The sequence below is a fragment of the Pelophylax lessonae genome (assembly GCF_965119305.1).
Source record: "Pelophylax lessonae genome assembly, chromosome: 6".
In the NCBI taxonomy this organism is placed as follows: domain Eukaryota; kingdom Metazoa; phylum Chordata; class Amphibia; order Anura; family Ranidae; genus Pelophylax; species Pelophylax lessonae.
In genome coordinates, this window is record NC_138773.1 from 281,898,377 (window position 1) to 281,923,167 (window position 24,791).

Below are 24,791 nucleotides of genomic sequence, written 5' to 3' on the forward strand. Positions count from 1 at the left end.
GGTATCCGACTTGTGATACCCCAAGCCACAGAACATGTGAAACACCATGCATCTCTAAGAGAGCCGTTCCAATTGACACTACTAAAGTTGCTGCAACTTCAGAAAGGTTCCCCCACTACTTTTATCTGACTTTGACAGGAGAATTCATGAAAGTCACTACAAAGTCGGACTCCAAAGTTGTATACTGAAAATTGCACAACTTTGGAGTTGGCTAAAAGGGTTTGGCTCAGAATATCATCAAGTTAGTATTAGATTTCCAGGCTGCACAGTATACTTACTGATCAATTCATTTCTCACTTTGATTCTTAGTTGTGGCTTCCCTCCATGCCCATATACATACACAAAAACTACTCACATCAATTTTGTTACAATTTATACTAATGTACCAAACATTTCATATCCAGACAGTGCTCACCAGAATCCTTCATTAAAGTCTGAGGGAGGAATAAAATAGGTGTTTTCTTTAAGATAAAATGGAAATATCTATGCAGCTCAGGTGCCAAATGCTTATTTCCTTCAATAGACTGTTACTCTTATAAACTGGAATTATAAATAGAAATGTACATTCAAAATATATGGAAAAGAGCGTGTGTCTACATTATATTTTGTATGCATTAAACCCTCCCTCCCCCTGGTAATTGAAAATACTATGTTTGCCTCAAACTTTGTATCCGACAATGAAGTGCTGACTATTACAAATAAAAAAAGGGGGATGAGGGGGGTTGGTAATGTAAAATGATTCTTTAAAAAAAAAAAAAAAAATGAAAGTAAAAAAACTTTACATGTCGTTTTAGAAAAAAAAAAAAAAAAATTACAAGAGGGTTTTATTTCCTAGCTATGAAGGTTTAAGCTGGGCCGCTTAGCTATACACAGCAAGAAGCGGCCATTTTGCAGGCTGAGCCAATAAGAGGTAAGCTACCAATCAGTTCACTAGAGACAGGTGACATCACCAATGCATGAGCTGACAAGGTGGCTATTGGCTTAGCCACAAACAAAAAACAAAATAAAACAAAAAAAACATAAACAAAAAAAAACGGCAGCTCCTCTGTGTACAGGAAACGGGCCCACTTTGACGTTTGCTTCAGACACAAAGTTGGATTTATTTGTACAAGATACAAAATGTAAACATGGCAAAATAAATAGTTAAAACAAGTGATGCAGGACCCCATTTCATGCTCATGATCCCATTAAAGATTTGTTTTTTCTTTTTTTTATATCCATTCAGTTGCAAATTCAAGTGCAAAAGCATGATGATGAATATCAACTATTCAAGTAACAGAAATAATATGGATGATACAAATAATCTATTTTACAAGGTAGTGATTTTATCCGATTTTACAAAATGTACATAGAGTGGAATGGGAAGATGCCCCATACACAGTCTGTGGTTAGGTCCATGTTAGCGCGCTCTGATCCGCAGAGAATAGCGCTTTGCATTTTCGGTGGAAAGGTAAAGCCTGAACAGTCAGGCAAAGTCCATGCTTTGAAGTTATGTCACCTCCATTGCTACTGTTGTGTCTGCAATTCCATTCAAACCCAACCTTTCCGGCTCGTGGTTCTCTCTGAAAAAAAAAAACAAAGAAAAATGTTTATTACCACAGAGGTCTTTGCATTCTTGACATTCAGAAGGACAAGGAAGCTATATAAAATACCACGTAAAGCTGATCTGTATCTATCTTTAATAAAGTTACATTTATTTAGATGCCCATTTAGATTTTTTTTTTTTATTAAAACAAAAATTATAACTATCTCTCTCTCAAGAAAACAGGATACAATCTTTGATATGCAAATTATTTTACTTCAGAATAGTGTCTTCATAAAGGTACACAGACAACTCAAAAAGAAAACCTCCCTCTGCCTCAATCTCGGAATCCTGTCTTGTTCTACTTCCCTCCTCTGTGCAGGTAGTTTTGCACAGAGCAGCCCGGATCCTCCTCTTCTCGGGTCCCTCGTTCCTGCTCCTGGCCCCTCCCTCCTATTGAGCGCCCCCACATCAAGCAGCTTGCTATGGGGGCACCCGAGCCAAGCTGCAGCTTCGTGTGTCCATTCAGACACGAAGCTGCCACACGGCCCCGCCCCCTCTCTCTCAGATTGGCAGCCACGGGAGCCAATGGCACCGAGGCTGTGTCTCAGCCAATCAGGAGGGAGAGTCCCGGACAGCCGAGAGACTTGTAGACATTTCTGGAAAGAGGGGCCTCAGGTAAGTATTAGGGGTGCTGGGAAGGCTACTACACCCATAAGGTTTTTTATCTTAATGCATAGAATGCATTAACTGCTTCCCGACCACCCGCCGCCTTTTTACGCAGGGTGGCTCTCCTGCGCAAACCGATGTTGACCTTTCACCCCCACTGAGCAGCAGGGAAGCCAATGCACAAGTCAGGCGGCTCCGATTGCCGCCTGGCACCTGTGATCGCTCCCCACTGAGAGAGAACAACGGTTAGATGTTGTAAACACAGCTGACCGTTCTTCTCTCTGAAATGATCACAGGGCCCATGTGATCCTTCTATGTAGAATCACATGTCTATGGTCATTTCAGAAGCCACGCCCCCCCCCCAGTTAGAATTACTCCCCTAGGCTCACATTTAACCCCTTGATCACCCACAGGGTAAACCCCTTCCCTGCCAATGGCATTATTACAGCAAAAGTGCATATTTTTAGCACTGATTACTGTAGTAATGTCATTGGTACCCCCAAAAGTGTCAAAAATGTCAGTTAGGGGTCTGATCGGTTCGCCGCAATGTCCCAAAAAAAAAAAAAAATCGCAGATCGCCGTCATTACTAGTAAAAAAATAAAAAATACAAATCTTTCCCGTAGTTAGTAGACGCAATAACTTTTGCGCAACCCAATCAAAATACGCTTATTGCGATTTTTTTTACCAAAAATATGTAGCAGAAAACAAATTGGCCTAAAATGTTAAAAAAAAATTAGATTTTTACATTTTTTTTGAGAATGTCATATAGCAGAATGTGAAAAATATTGTTTTTTATTTCAAAATTGTCGCTCTTTTTTGTTTATAGCGCAAAAAATAAAAAACAGCACAGGTGATCAAATACCACCAAAAGAAATCTCTATTTTTGGGGAAAAAAAGGACATCAATTTTATTTGGGTACAGTGTCGCACGACCGCACAATTGTCCGTTAAATTAACGCAGTGCCAAATCGCAAATAGGGCCTGGTCAGGAAGGGGACAAATCCTTCCAGTCTTAAAGTGGTTAAGTTAAAAAAAAAAAAAAAATCTTTCCTGACTTTACAACTCCTTTAATTCAGTGTCCTTGTGGTCATGATGGTGTATGATGTGCCGTGCTGCTCCGTCCACCAGCGGGATAACTGCAAAAACATAGATGGAAAATACAGAGTACACCGGCTATTGGTGCAACAACGTTTGAGGTTACAAAAACAATAAACGGTGTTGCACTAGAAGCCGGTGCGTTCTGTCTTTTCTATTTCTGTTTTTTAGTTTGACGCACCCAGAAATATCCAACACCTGCAGTGGCCGGGGAGCAGCAAAGTGGCACCATTTGAAGACATTGATTTTCTGTTACATCCCAGGCTTCTTTTGAAAGTGACAGGGTCACTCTAATCTCTCCCTGTCCAACGCAGACCAGAAATCAATTTGCAAGTAGCAATACTAACAGTGTGAGCCACAGTGGCTGAGTGGATGAAAAGGCAAGTTTACAGGAGGGGGACAGCATGGAAAGCATCTATAGTCCTAAGAGCAGGGAGAAGCTGAGGAGGTGACAAATGAAGCTGCACAACTCAAGGCTGGGAACACTGTCTATACATTGTGGCAGAAGTATGACAATTACAAGAGTGGCTAAACAGAATGACTAATATTTTTTCGGTTTCAAATGTACACAAACACACCTCTAAATCCTATACGACACAGAAAAATTGAAGCCTTAAAAAACAAAGAGTGTGAAACTATTGATCTAATACACACCTGGCTATGCTGCTGATAGCACTGCTTGGAGTAACCTTTGGCACTCGGTCCATGCTGGCAGCGACTGTGGCAAGTTTTAAGGCTGTGGGAGATGGAGCAGAAGTCCTTGTGTTGATATGCACATTGACAGGTGACACAACACTGACGTTGTTGAGGTGAACGGTGTTCGTTAGGCAGGAATTACTCATAGGAAGGGTCTGGGGAGTACTTGTGCATAAGGTTGGGATTAAGTGGTTAGTGGTGGGATGTCCTACTGTCCGTACAAGCTGAACGGTGGAGATCCCTGGGCTGGATGATAGCGCCACATTAGTGGAGTACAGCGTTTTAGCGTTCCCTGGGTAGAAAAAAAAAAAAAAACACAAAGGTTTCCGTTAAATCTTTGACATCAACAAGTCAGCTGACTGGCAATGTTAAGAGGAATGAAAGTCATAAACTTAAGATTCTAATGCCAGTGGGACTACACAAAAGCAGTAGTGCACTGAGTTTAATGAGCCCCCAAGAGCCTTGATGTGGACTAAGCCTGATATGGTTCTCTTCCCTCCCATCTTTCACTTTTTTATTCTTCATGATTTCATCAGCCTTGTCCATACATTTATAGTGTGATGCACAACTACAGATCCTATAGATGTACACTGGAGAGCCACCCCAGGTCAAGAATAGACCTATGGGCCCTACCAATAGTGACTTGTTTTTGAAAGACTCAGGGCAAAGCACCTGTGAAAACAGAATATACAGATCAGGATGAAAGTCACCCTCATCATGTTTTACTGCTTCAGTAGATGAACAAACATGTGGCCAGTGAAGCCAGAACGGAGGTACTGCATGCTGTTCCAGAACAAATAGTAGGTAGTGAAGCCAAGACAAGGATGCCCCACAGTCCGCTTTTAAAAACAAAATCAACATTGGCAGCTCCCACATTTCCATGCTTACATCAGGGCTCAAATTTTCAAGTTCTTAGCTACTAGCCAGGCATCAAGAGTTTCTTGCCCCCAGCGGCTCCACCAAATTTCACTATGCTCCTTTTTCCACCCCTAAACACGCCCTTGTAAATTATCTCATTATAGGACACTGTTAATTGTTTTAAGCAGAATTAAGGTACAAAAATAAATATTAACAACTTTAATAATATTAACATAAAGCATATTTCATTAAACTGACTGACAAATAAAATAAGGATAAAATATGATTGGCTACTATAGGCACTGTACACAATCTGTCTTGTTAAGTAAATATTTTAATGCTATATTAAATATAGCATGAAAAAAATTAAAACCAATGAATGACACTTTTACAGGATTTAGGATGCAGAGAATTAGAGCAGAGCGCGAGCTGCCAAAGTTAACTTTTTGTATTAACAAGCTGGTAATTGGCTGCTAGGTGCTCCGAGCAACCAATCACCAGTTGATAATAGGAAAAATAAACTTTGGCAGCTTGTGCCCAACTTGCCTCCGCCTCATCTAGTTCTTTGCAGACTCCCGCGGCATTGCCAGGCCCTGCATGAGTGGAATGAGGAAGTTCTCTCATACCTGTGTGTTGTGTGTATAATAATATAAGGCAGATAGCTGCCCAAGAACTGTGCATCTATACAACCACTTGAGAATAGGTTTCTGAATTTAGCATAATTTACTACAATTGACAAGGCTGTCACCCTGTTAACCTGAACTAACTGCTTTTTAATGGTATTTTAAACATGAAAAAAACGCAACGAAAAAAAACATACCTCCTGGAGGTTGGACAACACCGTTCAGGTTACTGTGGACTGTACTCTGATCCTTGGTCACTTCACTGCGGCCTGGTGCTGGTGAATTGACCACAGCGGATGCAGCAAAATGGGCGCTAGCCGAGTCCAGTGTCTTGGACACGCAGTCATATATTCCAGAGCCCTGAAAAACAAAATCACAATGTAAAAATCGCCTGGTAAAAGCAAAAAGTTAGTAAACTACAGCTATGCTTTGGTGCACTACTTCTCGCTTGTAGGTGGCACTGTGGAAGCCTAGGCACATAAACCTCCTAACATGTAATTTTTCAGTGCGTATCGGTCTCAGAGTGACATAATTAGCGCTGTATGCGTTCACAGATTACCAATTAAGGCAGTGCAGGCACAATTTTGTAGCAGGCGAGAGAGTTTTTAAAGTGGTTGTAACACAAAAATATAAAAATAAGCAAACTGATCCTTCAAAGAATGATACACAGCACAGTGCATGTGGTGTGTCATTTACCCCGGTCTAGGTTCTAAAAAACCTGGTTGATCCTGCCAGTTCCTGTGACCCCCCCCCCCCCGCCTGTGCTGACCACAGTAATTATGGCTGCTGATCTAGGATTACCGTGGTCAGTTTACGTGCCTCCGTCATTCTGCTGTTCTCCTCTCCCCTCCCTGTCAGCTCGGGAGTCTGTAGCATTATTAAGAAATCCTGTAATCCGCTCCTTTATGGGATTGTGTGTAAAATGTTTGTGCGAAATACCTTATTTACAGCGCTGCTGGGTGCTAATGTGACCTTCCGCTGCTCTCCTCCCGGCTGATGTCAGCGGGGAATCTCAACCCCTCTCGCTGTAGTGCTCGGAGCAGGGGAAGGAAAGCAGCAGGAGGTCCAGTTAGCGCCCAGCAGCGCAGTAAAATAAGATTTTTGTAAGATCTTACCGTAAAATCTTTTTCTCTGGATGTCCATCGACAGACGAAGCCTCATCTCCATGAGCGGAGTGGGTTTATGTTCCCCCCATCAGGAGTAGTCTAGGCAGGAAAATTTGAATACACACGCCCAGGGGGCTCTCCCTTCAGGCATAAACCCCCACTGTACAACCCAGCAAATCCGTTTCGTTTAAAAGCAGTGAAGACAACAGAACCAACCCCAAACAGAGGGGCGGGTGCTGCTTCTGTCGATGGACATCAGAGAAAAAGATTTTACGCTAAGATCTACAAAAAAAAAAAAAAAAAAAAAAATCGGATTTTCCCCATCATCCATCGACAGACGCAGCCGCAGGGGTGGGAAAATGCAACCAGACAGTAACATCAAATCCAAAAGGCTAAGCGTAGCCAACCGGGCAACATGGAGCTCAACCAAACAACAGGAGCTCACCCAGATAAAATACCCTGAAGAGAAGTACAAAAAACATTCTCTTATGAAACAGCAGCCTGCAATACCTTGCGGCCAAAAGAGGCATCAGAAGAAGCCAACAAATGCACATTGTAAAATTTGGCAAGTGTGCACAGACGACTAAGTCGCTGCCTTACAAACTTGTACAACAGAGGCCTGATGGCGAAAAGCCCAAGAGGCACTCAGCGCTCCAGTAGAATGCGCCTTCACCTGACCCTTGATCGAATAAGCCTGAACAACCGTCTGCCTGAACCATCTCGAAATGGTCGCAGCGGATGCAGCCAAACCTTTGCGAGGACCATCCTGACGGACAAAGTGAGTCCGACTTCCTGAAGGACTCCGTAGCTGTCAGATAAACCCTTAATCGCCAGATCCACATCCAGAGAGTGCAAAACAAATTCCTTGTGATGTTCAGGCTTAGGACATAAGGAAGGCAACACAATGTCTTCATTCAGGTGAAAATCCAGCACCACCTTAGGAAGAAAGGACGGATTAGGATGGAGGACCACTTTATCCCTGTGGAACATCAAATAAGGTGGACAGGACAACGCCGCCAATTTAGAAACTCTGCAGGCAGAAGTGATAGCCACTAGGAAGGCAACCTTCTGCGACAAAGAAAGCAGGGGAATCTCCCTAATATTTTTAAAAGGAGGCTTTTGAAGAAGAACAGACAAAACCAGATTAAGATCCCATGGCGGTAACAGGGATCTCCTCGGAGGGGCCAGATGACACACCCCCTGAACGAAAGTGCGAATCAAACTATGAATAGCCAATGGACATTGGAAGTAAATAGCCAAGGCCGAAACCTGGCACTTGATAGTACCCAACTCCAAGCGCTGCTCAACCCCTTTTTGTAAAAAGGCCAAAACCCTAGCTATAGAAAACAAGCGAGGATGCAGCTGCAGTGAGTCACACCAAGAAATGTACAATTTCCACGTACGATGATAGATCTTCCTAGATGTCGACTTCCTGGCCTTCAAAAAGGGAAGGAATCACTGAATCAGAAAGACTATCCCTCAACACCCTGCATTCAACAGCCAAGTCGTTAAAGCCAGCAACCGTAAAGCAGGATGGAAGATCGATCCTTGATAGTAGATCTTCCTGCAAAGGAAGACACCATGGAGGCTCCACGACCATTTTTACCAGCTCTATGTACCAAGACCACCGAGGCCAGTCTGGTGCCACCAGAACGACCAGAATGCCTTCCATCGCCACCCTGTGAAGAAACCTTGGCAGGAGAACGAGCGGAGGGAAGGCATAGATCAGGCGATACTGACTCCAAGGAGCCACCAGAGCATCTGTGGCGTCGGCCAGAGGATCCCCGAGACCTGGCCACAAACCTCTGAACTTTCCTGTTGAGGCGAGATGCAAACAGATCCACGTCCGGGGTACCCCACAGGACAAAAAGGAGATGAAACACCTCCGGATGCAGGGACCACTCCCCCTGATCCAACACCTGACGACTCAGATAATCTGCTTGCCAATTCTCCACACCCAGGATGTGGACTGCGGAAAGAGCCGAAACATTGTGTTCCGCTCATACCAGAATCTCTGCCACCTCTTGGTGCCCCCTTGATGATTGATGTAAGCCACGGCTGTGGCATTGTCTGATTGAACCCGAACCGGAGATCCGTGTAGCTGACTCTTCCAGTGAAGCAGGCAGAACTTGATCGCTCTCAAATCCAGAATATTGATCGGCAAGGAAGACTCTTCCGACGCCCAAGTCCCCTGAGCACAGAGCTTCCCCAGCTCCTCCCCCTCTGGACAAGGGGGCACCTTTGTGGCTAGGCCTAGGTCAGAACTACAACCTGCTCACGCTCGTAGGTCAGACTGGGGGGACCATAAGGATCTAGATTTTCCAGTAGGAAGCCCCAGCTGGTATCGTTGCTTGTAAATCACCAGGAAATTCTTCCCGGAACACTAGCTAGCGAGTAAAGAGAAATAAAAGAAAATATTCTGAAAAGAATAAAAAAAACGGAGACCGGAGTCCCAGCAGGAAACCTAGGTCTACTCCTTTTCTAGGCAGAAAAACTGATGTGCTGGGTTGTGCAGTGGGGGTTTATGCCTGGAGAGACAGCCCCCTGGGCGTGTATTCAAATTTTCATGCCTAGACTACCCCTGATGGGAGGAGCATAAACCCACTCAAATCATGGAGATGAGGCTGCGTCTGTCGATGGACGATAGAGAAATAGGGTAGTTCGCACAATACCTTTACACACACACACTGCACATTATATAATGCTGTAAGAGTGGATTACATGATTTCTTACTATGACTTCACAACCACTTTAAGTGGACCTTTAACCTCTTTTTTTTTTACTTGCATATAAACTGCTTCTTCCAAACAAAATGCATTTTTTCCTTTAAATACCCATTTTTTTTTTTTTTAAGTTTTGCAGCAGCTAGGGCTTTTGACTTTCTCACCTAAGCAAAAAGCCCCCAGCTTGCTGCAATACTCAAGTGCCATCCAAGGAGGCTTCAGGGCCATGGGGACGCATTGTAGGCCAGCTGCAATAACCCAGAAGAGACAACCGGGCCCCAATGACATAGGCAAAGAAGATGGTGGCACAGGATTAGGCATGCGGCAGACTACAGCAGGACAGTATTGGATTTGTGCTAGGAGAATAACCCAGCAAACAAGGTAAGAGAGGGTTCTACAATCAGCCTTCTGAACATGGGAGTGAGGGGTCACCCCCTCCAACAAAAAATCTAGTTCTTATTAAATGCAGTAGAAAAAAAAAAAAAAAAGTTAGTGGTGGTTACCTAGGATGCCGGGTATCACCACTAAGCCCTCCGGAGAAGTAGTAAACTCAATGAGCTGTCAAAGAAGGATGCCCACCTAATCACCAGCAGCACATACGGACCCTCTACCTGTTCACTAAACCCAACATCAAGAGTGTTGACTGTTGTGTGACCATTAAAACATCCAAGTCCTATTAGCTTTACACAATGTCTGCATTGCAATTCCGCCAACAATTTGGCAGCCTTTATATTAAGTGCTCAGAATGAAAAATACAGGGCAGATATTGTAGAAAGTCAAAATGAGTCAACACATTTGCAGTAACATGTCCAATATCCGTCATTAGCAAAACACTGCAGCATAAGATTTGCAAGTGTCACATGAAATTCTGTGACAGGCAGTTTTTGGACTTACAAATAACACAAAAAAAAAAAACAGGGAAAAAAAAAACAAATCTAGCCTCTTAAATTTTCAGTCTAAAGCCTTATTTTCCGCTAAACAATCAGATTATCAGGTTATGGTAATCTGAGAAATGTTCAGTGATCTGATCATTTACAAAGCAAAAGCGTTGTATGCAGCAACCTTACGCCAGCAGACTACTTATAGATGACAATGTACCTGTGCTTTTGGATGTATCTGCTGCGACGACTGCTGGGACTGCTGTTTCTGTTGTAGCTGAGCCAACTGCTGTCTTTGCATTTGCACCAACTGCTGTTGATGAGTCTGGAACTGCTCCTCTGTGATGCCTCCCGTAACTGGAGGAGGAGGGAAGAGAAACCATGAGACGACAATAACAAAATTATTCTTTTTATTTCACTGGTGACTTGTAAGCATAGGGCTGAATAGCACAGAATTTCTAAGGTGTTCTGCGTCAGCACTTTTTTTTTTTTTTTTTTAAGTAGAGATAATTACAGCTACTTAGGACCTTGTAGTTCACATTGAGGGGCAGCATGATTCCATGAACACACACACAGTGAGAACTTGAAAAATATTACCTAAATAGCTGAACTTTAAGTCGCTCAAGCAGCACCGATTTCAGAATGTTTTTACTTTTGTGTAAAAAACAAAAGATTATATATATATATATATATATATATATATATATATATATATATATATATATATATATATATATATATATATATATATATATATACATACACATACATACATATACATACACACACACACACACTATCTCACAAAAGTGAGTACACCTGCCTCACATTTTTGTAAATATTTTATTAGATCTTTTCATGTGACAACACTGAAGAAATTACACTTTGCTATAATGTAAAGTAGTGAGTGCACAGCTTGTATAACAGTGTAAATTTGCTGTCCCCTCAAAATAACTCAACACACAAGACATTAATGTCTAAATTAATGGCAACAAAAGTGAGTACACCCCTAAGTGAAAATGTCCAAATTGGGCCCAAAGTGTCAATATATTGTGTGGCCACCATTATTTTCCAGCACTGCCTTAACCCCCTTGGGCATGGAGTTCACCAGAGCTTCACAGGTTGCCACTGGAGTCCTCTTCCACTCCTCCATGACGACATCACGGAGCTGGTGGATGTTGGAGACCTTGCGCTCCTCCACCTTCCATTTGAGGATGTCCCACAGATGCTCAAAAGGTTTAGGTCTGGAGACATGCTTGGCCAGTCCATCACCTTTACCCTCAGCTTCTTTAGCAAGGCAGTGATCGTCTTGGAGGTGTGTGTTGGGGTTATGTTGGAATACTGCCTCACAGTCTCCGAAGAGAGGGGATAAAGAATTGTTGCGTTATATAAAGATGGCCTAGGCTATAAGAATATTGCCAAGGCCCTAAAACTGAACTGCAGCACGGTGGCCAAGACCATACAGCTGTTTAACAGGAGAGGTTCCACTCAGAACAGGCCTCGCCATGGTAGACCAAGGAAGTTGAGTGCAGGTGCTCAGCTTCCTATGCAGAGGGGAATGGGCATATGAGAGCTGTTATCATTGCTGCAGAGGTTGAAGGGGTGGAGGGTCAGCCTGTCAGTGCTCAGATCATACGCCGCATACTGCATCAAATTGGTTTGCATTGCTGTCATCCCAGAAGGAAGCCCAGAAGGAAGCCTCTTCTAAAGATGATGCACAAAGCCCACAAACAGTTTGCTGAAGACAAGCAGACTAAGGACATGGATTACTGGAACCATGGCCTGTGGTCTGATGAGACCAAGATAAACTTATTTGGTTCAGATGGTGTCAAGCGTGTGTGGCAGCAACCAGGTGAGGAGTACAAAGACAAGTGTGTCTTGCCTACAGTCAAGCATGGTGGTGGTAGTGTCATGGTCTGGGGCTGCATGAGTGCTGCCGGCACTGGGGAGCTACAGTTCATTGAGGGAACCATGAATGCCAACATGTACTGTGATATACTGAAGCAAAGCTTTTTTTCAGATCCTCCGAGAGTTCTTTGCCATGAGTTGCCATGTTGAACTTCCAGTGACCAGTATACAAGAGTGAGAGCGATAACACCAAATTTAACACACCTGCTCCCCATTCACACCTGAGACCTGGTAACACTAATAAATCCCTCCTGGGGAGGGAAAATGGCTAACTTGGCCCAATTTGGACATTTAGGGGTGTACTCACTTTGATTGCCAGCAGTTTAGACATTAATGGCTGTGTGTTGAGTTATTTTGAGGAGACAGCAAATTTACACTGTTATATAAGCTGTACACTCACTACTTTACATTGTAGCAAAGTGTAATTTCTTCAGTGTGGTCACATGAAAAGATATAATAAAATGTTTACAAAAATGTGAGGGGGTGTATAAATATAACACACACACACACATACATTATATATACACACACACACACACACACACACACACTTTTGTTTTTAAATTATTATTTTATTTTTCTTTTAATAAAAGCAAAAGAAATAAACTTACCATGGCCCAGGAACTGGAAGGGACGTCACTCCGGTCCTTCAAGGGCATAGAGACGAGTGGCGGCCATCTTGGCCTCACTCTTCTCCATACCCAGCTACCACCAGCGTCGGATTGCTCCCTGGCTTTACTGATCGGTCAGGTAACCCAGGGAACGACCGGGAAGCTGCGGGAGGGGAGGGGCTCCCCTCCCACTGCTTTTAAAAGTGATCTCGCTTTGAATCCGCCCACGAGACCACTTTTATCTGAAAGACAATCGCCTATACCAAAAAAAAAAAAATACCAGGGATATGGCAGAACCTCAGTATTTAACGTGAAAAAAATTAAATTTTTACTATAGGCTGGTCGGCAAATGGGAAACAACCAGCAGGTTCTACAGACATTGGTAATAATAATTGGTTTAAACATAATTCTGTGTTTGCATTAAATAAGCATGTAGCCTTCAGGTTTTACACTATTGCAAATTTCATGTTCTCCCTTATTCTTCTGTAACGGGCCCAGATTACCTGAGTTCAGGAAGTGGAGGAATACTGTGCTTGTAGAGGCTGAATGTAGCAGAATGGAGGATACCAGCATCTGTTACCAATCTCAAAGAAAGTTTCTTTGACAGAGCCGAGTTGCTGGAGGATCAGAGCAGCTTGGAGCTGATGTATAAACCTTATTTTCTTGCAGAGGTCAGTAGTGCTCTGGCGAGTGCACCCGAAATGTAATATATTTACTTTCCACCATTTGTATTAATGATATGTTAGTCTAAGCCTAGTTTACAAAAAAAATATTAATTGCCTTTTTTCACTGATCGCAATTCTGATGAAATAGAACAAAAAGTGTGCCAATTCTAAAGAAAGCATTCATTAAAACAGATGACCACACTGATGATTTTTTTAAAAAAAAAAGGTGAAACATTCGGCTCCCCAGATCATGCCATAGTCTTATGTAATGAATCATTGCAAACTATATGGATGGCTAAATGCATTTGTATAGGGACTATTGTAAACCACAGTCCATGATACAGGTGATTCAAATACTAGCAAACACTCAGACAAAGCTGTACCTGTCAGTCCGTTCTTGCTGGTGTTCAGTAAAGTGGCTCGTTTAATGCTCACAGCATGTCCTACTATCCTTGAGGTACATTCTTCACTATCATTGTCTGGAAAAGGTATTCGCCTTGGCTGGAAACACTGCAGTCGACACGACCTAATATTGCTTAGGATCTCAGATAGAGACAGTCTGTTTTCACAATGTCTATCGGAAGCATTGGTCCGTGAGTTATCGGGAGGGGGATGTGCAACTTGGGAAGAGCTTGAAGAACTAGACAACATTTCAGGGTCCAATTGCTTTAGGATGGGGTCATGGGGTGTAGATAGTCTGTCCATTATAACCCTGAAAACAAAGAGGGGAATAAAAAACAATTACTCCATGGTCTGCAATCAATAAAACATAAATACCACATTAGGTTAAAAAATATCATTAACCACTTGCAGACGGGTAGCCCGCACAGGCAAAGCGAGGTACCCATAGAGTGTCTGCTTGCATGCCTCCCCCTGCTGGTCCCTGCTGTGATTGTACACAGTGTGAGCCTGCCAGCAAGTCCAGGCCAATGATTCACAGCCGAAACCTGCTGATCAGCTGTGTACAATCGCGGCCAAGCTGTGAACAATCGCTGTGTTGACAATCAACACAGGGCTCTGTACAGAGGGAAGGATCTCTGTGATTCTTATCTCTGCAAAGCAGAGATCAGAAACAAAGATCTGTAGTAAAAAGCTGCACACATTACACATTGATCGGCACAAATTTAATACCTTGATCGCCCTAGATGTTAACTCCTTCCCAACTGACCAGTGTCATTAGTACAGTGACAGTATATTGTATAAACACTGATCACTGCATTAGTGTCACTGGCGAGGTCAGTGGAAGCTAGTCAATTCCCTCCCAGTGTCAGTTTGCCCGACACACTACAGCAGTCCTATTAGAAGTCGTTGATCACCGCCATTAGTAGTAAAAAAGTAAATAAAAATACAATATTAATATTATATAACAGTATATATATATATACACATAATATATATATATATATATATATATATATATATATATATATACACACAATATATATATATATATATACACACACACACACACAATATATATATATATATATATATATATATATATATATATATATATATATACACACACACATACACACACACAATATATATATATATATATATATATATATATATATATATATATATATACACACACACATATATACACACACACACATACACACATATATACCCCCCAAAGTTTGTAGATGCTTAAACTTTCACACAAACCAATCCATATACACATTTATGAAATACATGTAGCAGAATACACTTTGGCCAAAACTTAAGCAATTAGATTTTTTTTTTTTTGTGGCAGAAAGTAAAAAAGGTTTTAGTTTTCAAAATGTTCTGTCTTTTATCGCTTATATCGCAAAAAATTAAAAAAGAAAGCTTAATTTGTGTGAAAAAAAATTATCTAAATTTCGACTGGGTTACAGCATTGCATGACTGCGAAATTACCAGTTAAAGTAGAACAGTGCTAAATAGCAAAAATTGCTCAAGCGGTTAACCAACAGATAAGGTTTCTTAATATTGCTTAGCGTTCCAAAAAAAAAAAAATGCATCAAAACAATTGTGTTGGCAAAAAAAAATAAATAAATCTGGAAACATGCATGGTACTAGGAAAAGAAAAAGAATATGAAATGATGTACCTTCCCCCTCGGCCAAGCCGTCTTCTTGCAAATCCTATACATCTTCGGGGGATTGTGAGTGTGGTGAGGCTATGCCTATACCGAAGTCTAGCCAATGCTGACAGATCTGTGTTTTCTGAAATATCGTCCGTTTGGTCCAATCGTGGCTATAAAACACAAGGTTTTTTTTAAAGAAAATGTTGAACTTTCATTACATTGTCAAAAATGAAAATAATTTTTCTATCTTGCTCGGTCTAACAGGACCCTTTTCCATAGAAGGTCCACTGCAGCAAACACTTAATCTTTGAATTGTATTAGTTCAAACCCCCTATTTCATATATTTTAACCTGAAAAATGCAGATTAGGTTTATGAAAATACTGACATTGCCTAAGAAAATAGTGTCATGTTTTTGATGTGTTTGTATGATTCGCTTGCCAATTACAATCTACTTATAGTTAAGGTGCATCCAACCCAGGCTTCGTGATACTTCCTCCCATCTGAAGTGTCTTTGAACATCCAATTTTTTTTTTTTTTTTTTTAATTGTTCGTTTGTGTAATTTTCGAATTTGAATTTTTGTAATAAAAGAAAATAAACTAAAAAGAAAATACTGGCATTGCCCTGATGGATAAAAGGGTACCCACAAAGTGCAAGTCATTCAATATGGCTGGATCAAGAAATAATCCAATGTCTATGATCACACAAACTTTTACATATTCCTTGTTCCCTAATATTGATTGTGCAATACAATATCCATTATTCTAACAATAGGGTGGCATCAGGCTTCTCTGCCCAGTACAAAACAGGCACACCTGGCCAATACGAATATAGAGGTTTATGCCAGTCAGGGGAGGGTTAGGTGGGGGATGGGAATTCAGTGGTTGGATCCTATGACAGCCATCTCAAGTCTATGGGTACCTTAATGTCAACCAGGAAAAACTTCACATTCCAGTCTTGCTATTGTATGGACTGGGATTGCAATATTTTATTAAGCATAGGTAAAGCTTATTTTTTAGAATCCCCATTACCAAATTTTTGTTACTGCAAATGAAAAAAATAAAAAATGTTAATTTCTCAAGGGGCTGACCAACAGGCCTCAGCATAGGGCACTTTTGTCTTAAGCAGGCCATACACGGTGCAAATTTCTTTCCGGCAACCACGGGTTGAAACAGACATTTGCACAATTCCCCCATCAACACAGGCAGTTCTGACAGAGGAATCAGCAATCTTCTCACGGCGGGCGGGGGAAGCAATCTTGCTGGGAGAAGACAGTGATTATTGCTAGTGGCTGCAGCAGCCACTTGCGATAATCGCAAGCAAATCCAGCATGTTGGTTGTACTAAAGCCGACTGATCAACTTGGTACATTCAGCCTGCCCATTAATGCCCCTTTCACACATAGGGTCCGTTAAGTTTATCAGTTTTTCATCCGTTTTTTTTACATCCACTACCAATGCAAAAATGCAATGCAAATGCAAAATGAAAAACGGACCGTTTGTCCTTTTACATCCGTTTTTCGTCCAATCCGTTTTTTTGACGGATGAAAAATAGGGCATTCATCCGTTCCAAAAAACGGACATTGACAGAAGCGGATGAAAACGGATGTTAACAAATGATCATCCGCTGTCATCCGTTTTTACATATAGATGCATTGATGTCCGTTTTTCATCCGTCAATGGATGGATGAAAAACGGACAAACAGACCGTATGTGTGAAAGGGGCCTAAGGGTTAGAATCTCGGCCGATTCAGCAGGAATTCAAACAGTGTATGGCCGGCCCTAGTCAGGTCTACAACTGGTAATCTGCAATACTTTTGCCAGTCTCAGCTTTCCTTTCTCCTTTCACATTCTCTCTCCCCCTTCTCCTTTTTTCTGTCTTCAGTTTAGGTTCCATTCTATCCATATTTTTTTCAGAAAAATATTTTTTTTCATGGAAGGTATTGGGCTTAGAACTCCGGCAGGCAGCCAGGCTGGGAGCCATGAAATATTTCTCTGAAGGCTCACTCCCATGTCATTACATTGAGTTTTCTCCTTTGCCCTCTGTTAAAGATTTAAAAATAAAAATCTAAAGGGTAAAATGGAAAACATTATGATCTGTAAACACAAAAATTGCGCTTTGATTGACCACTGAAATTTTTTTTTTTTTAGGTGTACAAATATAAAAGGGATGTGACTAGACCTCTAAACTTAGGCTAGCAGGTGTAAATCACAGCATTGAGAAAATAGAGGCAAATGCCAACACAAGATAAAACTAATACAGAACAACAAATTGCACATTGTCTAAGGACATAAATGTATAAAATTAGATATTAGCTTCATTATAGCTGGATCCCAAGCTTGGAAAACATAGCAAACAGTGTCATTATAAATGTAGCCTATAGACAAAATTTTTAATTTAAGAATGAAACCTATGCTCATCCAATTATTGTCTTCACATAGGAAACACTTAACAAAACAGCACAATATTTAGTCTTACTGCATAATACTGGCATCCAGTTCTTCTCCTGAAGGCAAAGGGGCCATCAGGGTCATCATCTTCCTCCAGCTCGGACACCGGAGAAGGTACCTGAAGAAGATAAACAAAGCATTAAAAAATTGGTACTCCTCTTCCGAGCCCCCGATGGTTCCTTGAGGATATTACCCCTGCAAGACAAACCTGTGGAAACTCTTCATCGTCAGAGCTGTGGAAGTCATATTGTTTGATATCGCTCTTGTTAATTACTGGCAATGGCTCCGAGGCTGGCTGGGGGAGAGGTGTTACAACCAATTCTGCTTTTGGCTTCTTTGGGTATTTCTTTTTTAGCCGGACAATATCCAACGTTTCTTCTTTGACAGATGGGTGATGAATATTCTGCAACATACAAGATTACTTATAAAGTACCTCACCAAGAGGCTGCACAGAATAGTCTATAAGTGTAACCCTATGGCAAATCAGATTAGTGTAAAAAATAAAAACAATGCCATTAACTAATACAACACAAATCTAAAGAATATTTCTTCATCACTACATCTATATAAAAAGGGAATCACAGAACAGTCTGAAGAGACCCAAGGGCCGCAGGTTGTGCATCGGGGAACTAGACAATTTGAGAAAATAAAAACAACAGGTAAAAAAAAAACGAATGCCCCATACACACGTGCAGATTATCTGAAGACTTTTGTCTTCAGATTTACCTTTTCTATGTAGTGCAAGGGCCTGCCGGATTGCATACAAATTGAAAGTGTTTAGGTTTGACCTCATATTATATGGTTTTGGTAAGTCTACAGACAAAAGTCTTCAGATAATCTGCACGTGTGTACGGGCATAAGGCTGCATTCACATGTCAGCGTATGGATCGCGGGCAGAATTGCCGTGATTCCGCCCACGATCCGGAAATCATTGCAAATCGCGGGACGCCTGTGCGTTGCCCGTGATTTGCAATAGCACCCCAAACGCTGAGCGATGTTGCCGCGATTTCCGCCTGCCGAATCGCGGTAACATCGCGCAAAAAAAAAAAAAGTGCAATTTTTTTTCCGTGATGTTGCCACGATTCGGCAGGCGGAAATCGCAGCAACATCGCTCAGCGTTTGGGGTGCTATTGCAAATCACGGGCAACGCACAGGTGTCCTGCGATTTGCAATGATTTCCGGATTGCGGCGATTCTGCCCACGATCCATACGCTGATATGTGAATGCAGCCTAAAATAAAACAAACCCTGCTAACAAGACAATGAAAAACATACCTCTGCTGCCTATACCAACCTCTGCAATAGTGAGAAAAAAAGTGCCCGGGAAATCCTACATAACCTGATATTTTCGGATTGTCTAATGTCTATTTCCCTGCTGTGCTGTGGTTCAGTTTGCTGACCACATTAGCAATGTAGGGACCAGTGGATGGAACAACTAAGCATACTGGAGAGTCAGAAATCACACTCCCAGAGGCAGCAGATTCTCTAGAATATGCATTGCGCAGCTGGGCAAGAGGTTAATGTCCAAAAAGCTTTGGTAAAAAGGAGATGCCTAATAAACAGGGACTTCATGCTATGCAGCAAGTGGAGAAGAAAAAGATTATGCAAAGATAATTGGGGGGAGGGGAGTAAACATTTTACATGACAGAACAAGTATTTTTGTTTACATCGCCAATATATGGCGCAAAAAAATATATGGCGCAAAAAAAAATCAAATGAACAACAGTATCCGCAAAGTGACTGTGGCAGGCAGACATGGTAATCTAACACAGGAAGCAGAGAAGGCTGTGAGGTGTTTATAATACAATGGACCAGTTTGAGAAACACCGCAGAAAACATTTTGTATCATAAAACAGAGCAGCAAAATAAAAAGGTTTCCGTGCCGGTCATACTTGTGCTATGCGGGAAGGCTGCGAATTCGCAGCCTGTTCCCGCATCGCAAACGCACACTGCCATATGAGATACGCAGGGGGTGTCAATTAAATGTTAACGACACCCCCAGTTTGATCGCATATCACAGTGCGATCGGACAGTTCGCACAGGATCGGATCGCACAAGTGTGAACCACTGTGCGATCCGATCCTGAAAAAAAGGGTCATGTGCGACTTTTGTGCGGGTGCAGTGCGAATTTAGCCATACAAAGTGCATGGCTAAATTCGCACTGCACATCCGATGGCATGTAATGAAGGAGCAGTGCGCTCCGATATTACATGCGATCGCCGCACACGCTATAGTGTGAACCGGCACTCCAAATACATTTAGGTTTTATTCTGGTCATCTGACCAACACCTAATTTGAAAGCCACAATATATTTGACCAAAATCCAGATTTATGCAAATACTAAAATAAATCAGGAAGGCTCCAAAGTACCATTATATACAATACCTTTGCTTTGCATTCTGGAACTCTGTGATGGTTCCCATTGTGTAGTAATGTTGGAATGGGATGAGCTTCCTTCTCAATTTTCGGAATTTTAATTTCATTTAATATTTCACCACCAAAGTCACCCAAATTATACCTTTATGAGAAAGAAAAGTAGTAAAACAATTAAAAAAAAAAAAAAAAAGTTTTTATAACAGGAGACAGCCCAGGCTTGGGGCAACCCTGCGGCTCTTACAATGTGCTGCTGTAATGCCTTCCAAAGCACTAAAATATTTTATAACTTAAAGCTGTGCCAAAAAAAAAAAAAAAGAAAAAGAAAAAACTCTACCTCTAATCAAATCAACAAGAGAAAACCGGCTGCTCTCAGAGAACAGTTCAAATGATGGTAACGTTTCTTACTTCTTGCAATGTTCACCCCTTAAAGCAGGCACCTTTGATTCCCTTCCTCTGATACTTCTGCCAACTAAAGCCGGGCCAAGACTTTCACACCAAAATAAACAAATCTGTGTATTACCATCAGTTTCCCTATAAATGCCTAGTAGCGCTATCCAAGCCACCTCATTCTAGCTTGCCACAATTAGCTGACTGAAAGTGGCGGTGTACAGAATAAAAAAAAGACAAATATATTTTAATACTTATTACTATAGTGCTGCACAAGCACCTCTACACATACAATAAAGATTTTGGGTTAAAGGAAATGCTTAATAAAAAAGGTTACTGTTTGACAGATACATTATAATGGCGCCTGATCTTACCCACAACCAAGAAAAATGTACGCTTCTAGCAAATCTATAGCCTTTTATTGATAGAAAGCAATATGAAGTATCTCACCTCTTCTCCACTACTTCCAACGTTAAATGCAGTAATTCCCGCTTCGTCTTTTCTCTTCGTTTTATCATTTCTAAAATGGTTATGGCTCGGCTAAACTCCCTTCGTAACTTCAACATCTTCTCGTAAGATGCTTCATCATTCTTACGATTCTAGAGAAAAGAAAAGGCAGGTTTAAAATAAAAACATTGGGAATTCGTTTAATGAATTACTGTAGGTGTTCATAGCTGTTCTACTTCATAGTTTGAGGAACTGCAAAATCGCTGCTTGGATCTAGTCACTGAGCAGTAAATAAAACTGGGAGAAATACGTCTGGAGCTTTGTGAAAGTATCATGGTGTATACCCTTTCCTAACCAGTTGTCTTCTGTAATCAGCAACAAAGATGGCGAAATTACCATCTGTTTCTGTATTATTCTTGACAGTAAAGGGACCAATAAGCTTCAGACTAGACAAGAAAATTCCTGATGCAAAACACAAAGGATTGGATCGACAAATTGGACTGTAACTGGTCATAAGGGACAAAGGACAGTTTTACGCCTATTGGCATTTTGTGAGAGAAAAGAATCTACAGGCAAAAAAAAAAAAAAAAAAAAGGCAGCAATCTTCAGGTTAAGACCCCTATCAATGGATGATTGCATATGATGTTATTAGGTTCAGGAAAAAAGAAAGCAAAATTTGTGATTTTATTTTAGATACATGTTGCAGATAAAAAGTTCATATGCCAGTAGGTGGCGACCCAAAACCAGGAAAATTTGCCTTCTACAGGCTAATGTACAAAAAGTGGTTCTAAAGCTTTAGAGCCGGTTCACACTGAGGCGATCCGACTTCGAGGGGCAACCTGTGAAGTCGCGGTGCACATAATGGAAGTCAATGCAAGTCGCTCCCAGGTCGCCCCAAAGTAGTACAGGACCCTTTTTCTAAGTCGGAGCGACTTGTGGCGCTCCTATTAGAACGGGTCCTGTGCTAATCAATGCCGAGCGACCAAGCGCGACTTGCCAGGCTGACAAGTCGCGCTAGTCTGAATGGGGTCTTAAGGTTGTTTACCTTTATGCATTCTATGCATGAAGGTAAAAAACCTTATGTTCTGCATGAGCCCCCTAGATCCCCTTATGCTTACCTGAGCATGATCCAATGCAAAGACGTGAACAAGAGAGGCAGCTCCCTCAGCGGTCTCCCTCCTCCCTGGGCAGATTGATAGCAGCGGCAGCCATTGCCTCCCGCTGCTGTTAATCAAACGTTGTGTCGAGGAAGCAGAGGCAGAGTGGAGTCACCCGGTCTATGTCAATAGACACTGACTTGGCAGCTCGGGAGCAAGTACGCATAGGTGCCTCTATGGAAAGTGGCTTTCCATGGGGGCACTCGCTGAAGAAAAGGGGCCTGGAGCGCCAGTGGAGGACCCCAGAAAGGCAGGATCGGGGCTGCTTTGTGCAAAAGCAGAACTATACCATGCTTATTTTAATAATACAATTTTTTTTTTTTAAACGCAAAAGGGTTTAATGTTGCTTTACCTTTCAAAATAGATATTAATGCTAGAAAATGTGTTACAGATGGTGCAGCATTAGTCTCCTCTTCTCTCCTAGTACAATAGGCAACTTTTGGCTTTGTAAGTTACAAATATGCTGCTATCAAGCATACAGGCAACTTTGGATTTTCCAATTAAACTGTCATAGGTGCCAATTTTAAATGTGTATTTGTAAATAATAAAAAGCGTTACACCCTTTTAACACCATTTCCACTTTTGCAGCCAAATTGGGAAACATATACTTTATATTTGCTACATGTTCTTATTTGCATAGCATAAAAAGTAAAAAAAATTTAAAACAGCACACACCATTTTAAATGCTCTTTTCTGATCATTCCAGCACTGGAAAACCTCCTATTTAGCTCAGATCTCATCAGTTATAAACTAGATTTAAACACTTCTCTAACAAAGGGTTAAAGAAAAAGCTGAGCTTCTTGCATTGCAGTCTATTACAATTACATTTTATACAATACTATTTAGATGTTACTTTTTTGTTACTGCTTTTGCAAATGGGGTGGGTGAGCTCTTGACGTAATGTGCAAGTACACGCATTATTGAGCACTTACGCTCTAAAGTGTAACCTTTTCTAGTGATGTGACATCAATCTGACTGGTTCTGGTCCTGGGCAGCAACTAATGATGTAACTCCAGCGCTTATCGTCCCAGCACCGAATTCTATTCCCAGTAGCTTACAGCAGCTGGGAGTGAGTCATGGGTGTACAGAAAATAAACGGCCAGGAGAATGCTTTTTTTTTTTTGGTCGGACGGGCTTTGCATGCTTTTTTTTGGGCAGGAAAGTTTTAACGTAAACCATTTAAACAGGGGTTATCAAGCAATTACCTTTCGGGTTTGCATCTTCTCAGTTCTACGCCGGAATGCGACATACGGATCGCTGTTAGTAGATCCGTCACGTTTCTCTTGCTTGATTTGGGGAATGAGGGAGGGCCCCCTGCAGTTTTTCCGTTTTCTTACCCAGTAGTCATACACAGATTTGATAAGGTAATCATCTTCGTTTAGCAGCAATTTTGCTTCCTGAAGAGTGACAAGCTGCAATATAGAAAATCACCATGTTAATACGGGGTGCAGGTTCTTTCATAAATAGGTTGAACAATTCTGCATAAATATTTTTTAGTCCATATGATTTTAATGTAGGGGGGGGGGGGGTCTGGGGGGGAGGTGGACCTCTATAGTTTGACAATATCATCCTTTCACTCAATAGAAGCGGGTTCTCCCAGGAACCATGCTGGGATCCCACTAGGCAGTAGAGCGCTGCCACAAGTCATTAAATGTATTTGTAATCTCCATTAAATTTGGGAGTCCAGAGCTCTACCATCCTAATCCTGAAAATGTAGGAGGAGGTTACAATTCTACAAAACACCAGAACATTCTGACTTCTACTCAAGCATATTAATGCTTCAGATCGTAGAACCGTAGAGAGACAATTTGCTTTGAAACATATAAAAAGCTCCAATCTCATACTGTAAAATTTCCAATTTGCAGGTAATGAATTAAAAAAAAAAATAAAAATTTAAATGTTCAAAGCATAGTTGACTAAAATTTCTTACCGTTAATTCTGTAAGGGGTTTTACCTAGCCTTTCCCTGGTTCATCTGTGCTAAATTGCATGCAGTGTACTTTTCTGTTGGTATCCATGTTCTTAAAGTGTATTTTAGAGGTGCACCGAATGGAAATTTTGGTGCCAAAACCGAAAATTCAGGATGCACTTGGCCGAAACCAAAAAGGAAAGTTAAAAAAAAAAAAAAAAATGGATTTTTGTAAAATCTTACCGTAAAATCCTTTTCTCTTAGCTCATTGACAGACGTAGTCCTCGGTGATACAGCACCTTCGGGTTATGTTGCCTCCACAGGAGCAGGACTAGACAGGAAATTAAAAAACTCTGGCCACACCCTAGGGGCAGTCCCAGAGGGCATATCCTCTCCCTCTCTGCCTCAGCAAATCAGTTATGTGAAAAAGCAGTCTTTAGAGATTATAACCCAACCCAACTCAAAAAACAAACAGAGGGGCGGGGACTACGTCTGTCAATGAGCTAAGAGAAAAGGATTTTACGGTAAGATTTTACAAAAATCCATTTTTCTCTAGCGCTCATTGACAGACGTAGTCCTCGGTGATACAGCACCTTCGGGACGTCCCAGAGCAGTATCACAAATGAGGGGTGGGAAAATGAAAATC

General features: G+C 41.5%; 1 protein-coding gene across 1 annotated transcript in view; it reads right to left on the minus strand.

The window, feature by feature from the left end:
- Positions 1-406: 406 nt before the first annotated feature.
- The window catches only part of EPC2 (enhancer of polycomb homolog 2), a 102,603-nt gene continuing 78,218 nt past the window's right edge, over positions 407-24,791 (minus strand). Inside the window, exons 4-14 of the mRNA XM_082260339.1 lie at positions 23,443-23,649; positions 21,084-21,232; positions 20,256-20,388; positions 18,080-18,274; positions 17,900-17,989; positions 15,448-15,593; positions 13,738-14,066; positions 10,391-10,527; positions 5,661-5,823; positions 3,941-4,274; positions 407-1,562 (exon numbers count right to left, since the gene is read on the minus strand). Of these exons, the coding sequence (XP_082116465.1) occupies positions 1,490-1,562; positions 3,941-4,274; positions 5,661-5,823; positions 10,391-10,527; positions 13,738-14,066; positions 15,448-15,593; positions 17,900-17,989; positions 18,080-18,274; positions 20,256-20,388; positions 21,084-21,232; positions 23,443-23,649 (1,956 nt within the window). The 3' untranslated portion in view covers positions 407-1,489. The remainder of the gene's footprint in view (positions 1,563-3,940; positions 4,275-5,660; positions 5,824-10,390; positions 10,528-13,737; positions 14,067-15,447; positions 15,594-17,899; positions 17,990-18,079; positions 18,275-20,255; positions 20,389-21,083; positions 21,233-23,442; positions 23,650-24,791) is intronic.